At 41.5% G+C, this 6,000-nt stretch overlaps 1 protein-coding gene across 1 annotated transcript in view; it reads left to right on the forward strand.

The window, feature by feature from the left end:
* VPS45 (vacuolar protein sorting 45 homolog) overlaps nucleotides 1-3,872 on the forward strand; it is a 77,846-nt gene extending 73,974 nt beyond the window's left edge. The window contains exon 15 of the mRNA XM_044002109.1: nucleotides 3,197-3,872. Coding sequence (XP_043858044.1) covers nucleotides 3,197-3,284 — 88 coding nt within the window. The 3' untranslated portion in view covers nucleotides 3,285-3,872. The remainder of the gene's footprint in view (nucleotides 1-3,196) is intronic.
* The last annotated feature ends 2,128 nt before the right edge of the window (nucleotides 3,873-6,000 follow it).

The raw sequence follows: 6,000 nt of genomic DNA on the forward strand, positions 1-6,000 counted from the left end.
TGGTTAGTAAACATCTAGGAACCATGGCTTCATCAAGAACAGGTCATGCCAGACTTGGCTCATTGCCTTTTGGACAAAGTTACTAGACTAGTGGAGGGGCAGTGTAGTCAGGTGGATGGTGTGTTGGAACTTGGAGTCAAGAATACCTGCACTCACTGACCCTTAACTACTGTGTGGTGGTAGAATAAGTCATTTCACCTCTCTAAGCCCCGGGTAATTCTCTAAGACCATACATTACAATCTGCATCTGTGGAGAGAATGCCTACCATTGAAAAAAATCATAGCTTCTTAAAACATTGACCTTGATAGACTGGACCTGGTAAATTAGAGGAATGTTGTAAAAACAAACAATTGGCCTGTATTTTTAGATAAGCTTTTAATGGTGTCTTGTGCTATCCTTACAGACAGATGGAGAGCGCATGTGCCAGATATTTGTACAGTTAAGTGTGTTCATACACACTTGGTAAACTGTGGCAAAATGGCTAGACCTAAAGAGTTTTATGTGTCATCCTACAAGAATGTTTCTAGTCGGGGCTCCAGGGATCTTCACTTCTTCTTGTTGTTTGTCCTTCATTTTTGAAGAGGACGGATGACATCACAAGGGTGATGCCTTCACTTTCAAATGAATTGTGTTGATGTGAGGCAGAGCTATTCGGAGTCATCAGCCTCACTCTTAACTCCAGTTATTGAAATCCAGCTTTACAAGTCCAACATGTTGGTGGCCTGGCTGAGTAGCCATACTATATCAGAGAAAGGTGTTTAGTGGACCGCAATCTCAACCTGAGTCAGCAGGGTGATTTGTTGTTGTTGTTCAGCCATGTCTGATTCTTCCAAACCCTATTTGGGATTTTCTTGACTGAGATACTGGAGAGGTTTGCCATTTTCTCCTCCAGCTCACTTTACAGATGAGGAAACTGAGACAAAGAGGGGGATGCCACTTGCCTAGAATCACACAGCTACTAAGTGTCTTAGGTCAGATTTGAACTCAGAGAGATGAGTCTTCCTGACTCCAAGCCTCATGTTCTATCCACTGCGCCATCTAGCTGCCTAGAGTGATAAGGCAGCCTAAGAAACTAACATTTTAGATTAGATTCAGAGATGCATCATGTCAAGGGCACTAGAGAAATTCCCCTATACGCTGCCCTGCTTATATCACATTTAGAGAGTTGTGTTCAGTTCTATGAAGAACATTTCAAAAAGAAATTAAGGGGGGCAGCTAGGTGGTGCAGTGGATAAAGCACTGGCCCTGGATTCAGGAGGACCTGATTTCAAATCCAGCCTCAGACACTTGACATTTACTAGATGTGTGGCCCTGGGCAAGTCACTTAACCCTCATTGCCCCGCCAAAAAACAAACAAAAAAAAACTGTTAAGCTTAGAATTGTCCAGAAAAGAACAACTTTATTATTCAGTGAAGGATCCCAAGGTTATGTCCCATGAGGATTGGCTTAGATCGGTTTTACAGAGAGAAGACTGGGGGTAAGGGGTGGGGGAGGGAGGAGAGAACATGGTAACTTTTCAAGTATTTAAAGGAGTCATGTGGAAAATGAATGAGACTTGGTATGAGCCATGGAGACAGGTTTCAGAGAATTATATTTAGGTTCAATATTAAAAGACCAAAAAAAAAATTCCTAAAAGTTAGAGCTGTCCAAAAATAAAACGGTCTGCCCTGGCAGCTAGTGGGGCCCTTTTAGTGGCATTCTCCAAGCCAAGGCTGGATGGCCCCTTGCCAGGTATGTTGTAGAATTGATTCTTATTCAGGGCACAGATTAGACCAGATGATCTTTGAGGCTCCTTCCCAACCGACCCTCAGATAATGTGATCCTGGTCATTCAGTCTTAACACAAAGACCTCCAGTAAAAAAGGAACCCATTTTCTTTCCAGGAAGCCTGTTCTACGTTTAGACAACCCTAATCGTTAGTTTTTCCAGACATCAAGCCTAAATCTACTTTTCTGTAGCTTCCACTCATTGCCTTATTTCTTTTTTTTTTTCATTGCCTTATTTCTAATCAAGTTGGTAGCAGAAGTAGGTAAATATCAGTATAGGGGTGGTTAGGCAATGAGCATTTATTAAGTGCTTACTATGTACTAAAATTCATATGGGAGTACAAAGGAGGTTTTTTAAAAAGCCTCTGTCCTCAAGAAGTTCCCATTACAGTGGGGGAGACAATGTATAAGTAGCAATATACAGAGTCAATGAAAGGTGATCTCAGAGAGGAAGACATTAGCACCTGGGGGGATGGGGAAGGTGAGATTTGAGCTGACTCTTGAAGGAAGCCAAGGAAATGAAAAGACAGAAATGAGAAGAGAGGAAGAGCATTCCAGGAATGGGAGGCAGCCAGGGCCAAAACATGGAGACTAGAGATGGAGTGTCTTGTGCAAGAAGCCATAAGTAGGCCAGTGTACCTGATCAGATGGCATCGTCTCCCATTCCCACTCCCCCCGCGCCTACCTTTTGCACAGCAGTTGAAAATGTCGACCCTCCAAGCCTGCATAGCATTTTCTGTGTAATCCTTGGTGCTGAAAAAAATAAGCAAGCCTAAAAAATAATTATGAATATATTCAACCAGTCCTCTTAGCCCTTAACTTAGCTGCTATGAAATGATTCCTATTAAGAAAGAAACCCAGGGCAGCTAGGTGGTGCAGTGGTTAAAGCACTGGCCCTGGATTCAGGAGGACCTGATTTCAAATCTGGCCTCAGATACTTGACACTTACTAGCTGTGTGACCCTGGGCAAGTCACTTAACCCTCATTGCCCCCCCAAAAGAGAGAGAGAGAGAAACCCAAGCATAGGTAAGAATGATATCTAAGCATCCCCTAAATTACGGAGAGGCCTATGATGGGTATCCCTCTCTCCTGGAGATTCATTTATATTGCAGTAATTAAAGGTTATGGGGATAATCTTTTGGAAATCCAGAATTATCATACCGGTCTTGAGTTACATATAGATAGATAGATAGATAGATAGATAGATAGATAGATAGATAGATAGATAGATAGATAGATAGATAGATAGATAGATACCTGGTGTTTTGAGTCCTAGAAGTGCTATGGGGAGAGATGCCAGGGCGTAGGCTAAGCTCAAATGTCAAATCAGCTGTTAACTCATTTCTAACCCGGGTAAGAGAACCTTGCTCCTTATTTTAGAAAGTATGATTTATTTTCATCCTTTGAGAAATCTCTTATCTGTTTGTCAGTTTCCTAGAGGAAGTTTCAGCAGCTGGGCTGCACAAGCGAAGCACAGAGACAACTCAGGCAACATCGAGACCAGCAAGTAGGCGATGAAAGTGAGAAGAACACTTCAGCTTCCCCATTCATGACACTACGGGAATTCCCACATGATGAGTGGCATTTCATAGAACTTGGAGTTTGAGCTACCTATTGCATACTTTGTCCAGGCCGGAGTAACTCTACCAGTCACCAGTTACTACACCGCTAGCTCTCACTTCAAGACTGTCAAAGATGTGTTGTTAAGAGTAAATTATGGTCTACAGTCAATCCAGCTTTCTTGTGGTCCAGTAAACCTGTGTTCTTTATGTGTTTGACCCAGCTCTCAGTTCAGTTTCTAATGGGGTTTGGTGGGATTGTCTAATTTGAAAGAAGGCATACCAGTATAGTAGATTAGAGGGGAGTGAACATTCTAAACATTTGCTATCCATGCCTCACTTTCCATTACCTCATTCCTCTCTCCCACTCCCTCCCTAACCTTCCCTACTCATTTTTCATTAACTACATTCCTGTACAACTAATTTCTAAAAACTCTAAAGCAGTGCTTCTTCAGAGAGCTATCTAATAACTGTTCATCCCCCATATTTTGATTGTTTTGGGCCCTGAGAAGCTATGTATAATTCAAATAAAATCAGTTTTGTGGAAGGTTTGTCTTTATTGACTATTTTAATTTGTGCATTTGGACATTCCAAGGGGACTTGACTTTCCAATGAACACATATGTGGGCCTTTTCTTTTGTAGCCTTAAACTCTGCTTAGACAAACAACAGAACCTCATGTCATCTTTACTTTCTTGTTGGAAACCAGTGGAAAATGAGGAGTCACTAATGACAGTAGTCTTGACTGGAACCTCACAACTCTACAAATAGCCAACAAACGGAGCAAAAACACAATTATGCCATCACCGGCTTCCTGTTACCAAAGTATTTGGGTGCAAGTGGAGCCAGATTCCATCTTAGAAGTTCTCAATAATTAATGTCCTTTGTGCTCCCATCAAGAATTTCTCTGGGAAAATCAGAATCTGACTCACTTCTAGGTTTTTTCCTGGGACAAGTTCAATTTCCCTCCTGTAAAGAAACCAAGATTTCTAATCAGCCTTTAAAGACAGAATATTTATTTAGGATGGTAATTTACAGAGGAGGCTGCAACAGAACTCTGACCTCTTAGTCAAAGAACATTTAATAGCTATTTCACTTGCAGGTAAGTGCTGTTTTCTTACCCTTCCCCCTTCCCACATAATGATTTTTCTCAGTTCCAGAAGGAGTCACAGCATCAATAAGAGATATCCCAGGATACACTACAGTTCCAGGTCCCATGGAAGGTAAAAATCTAGCATCCTTGCTACCAGGTGCTCTGCTGTTTAACACCTCTATCTGCCATCTATGGTGCCGCCACCATCACTGCCTTCAGCTGATATTCTTAATGACGCCTTCTCACCCCAGGCCAAGAGCATAAAGCCGAAACTTTGTCCTCTGTCATATATTCCCTTTTTTCTCATTTTCCTAGACATCCCTATTGTAGGACTACTGTATATACTAGGCTATGATCCTCAATGCATGAATCATATTAATTACTGGCCAGACTTCTAGGGTGGCCCCCAGGTACCAAAAGCAGGTGGTCTCAGGCCCTTTGGCCTATAGCCCCAAATCTGTGTCCAAGAATGCACCTGGACTGAATAATGTTGTCTATAGCCCCTAAAGGGTCACTTTCCATTTGTGGCCTCCATAGCTGGAGTACTGGGGAGAAAAGAGATCATTTATGGATTCAGTGCTATGCAAAGTTCCCTCTCAGGGTATAGGCATTTTAATAGATTTCCCCAGCCCCTAAAAGGACATCATCATATAGTGTCCCTTTCATATATATCTTAACCCAAATCCTTCATAAACGAGTCACCAAATATCCCAGTAGAAGGGTTTTGGGGACCTGATTCTTCAACTCTGCTACATTGGCCATGGCCAATGTGGAAGCTTTTTTGGTTCAACTATACATATTCATAACAGGTTTTGTTTTTCTTGTTTTCACAAATGGGGTTTAGGGAAAAGGTAAAGGAAAGAAGGAAGAGGGGAAAAGAGTAATTTTTTAAAAATATTTTTCCCAATTACATGTAAAAATATATTTCTCATTCCTTTCTTAAAATTTTGAATTCAAAATTCACTTGCTACCTCTCCTCTGCCCTCATTGAGAAGGCAAGCAATTTGGTGTTATACATGTGCAGTTATGCATGACCTTTCCATATTAGTCATGTTGTGAAAGATTACAGACAAAAAACAACAACAAAAAGTTTTTTTAAAAATATGCTTGGGGGGGGGGCAGCTAGGTGGCACAGTGGATAGAGCACCAGCCCTGGAGTCAGGAGTACCTGAGTTCAAATCAGGCCTGAGACACTTAATACTTACTAGCTGTGTGACCCTGGGCAAGTCACTTAACCCCAATTGCCTCACTAAAAAAAAAAAAATGCTCTCTGAAGTGGAATTCTGAAGTCTTCTCCCTTCCCCTCTCCCCACTCCCTCTTCTCTCCATTATATCTCAGTGTCATGATCCATTTCAGTCCCATTATGTATATACATTAAAGCTCTATTCTGGACCCTCTTCTCTTGAAAGAATGAGGCTATTTTTGCCTTACTTTGTACCTGCAATGCTTAGCACAATGCCTGGCACATAGCGCTTAAGAAATGTTTGACTGATGGTATTATCTCATTTGAGAATTCCATCAGCTCCCATGGATTACTATCCCTGTATAGATGATTTCCAGATCTATATATCAAGTCCTAATC

The sequence above is a fragment of the Dromiciops gliroides genome, chromosome 4 (genome assembly GCF_019393635.1).
Source record: "Dromiciops gliroides isolate mDroGli1 chromosome 4, mDroGli1.pri, whole genome shotgun sequence".
NCBI lineage: Eukaryota > Metazoa > Chordata > Mammalia > Microbiotheria > Microbiotheriidae > Dromiciops > Dromiciops gliroides.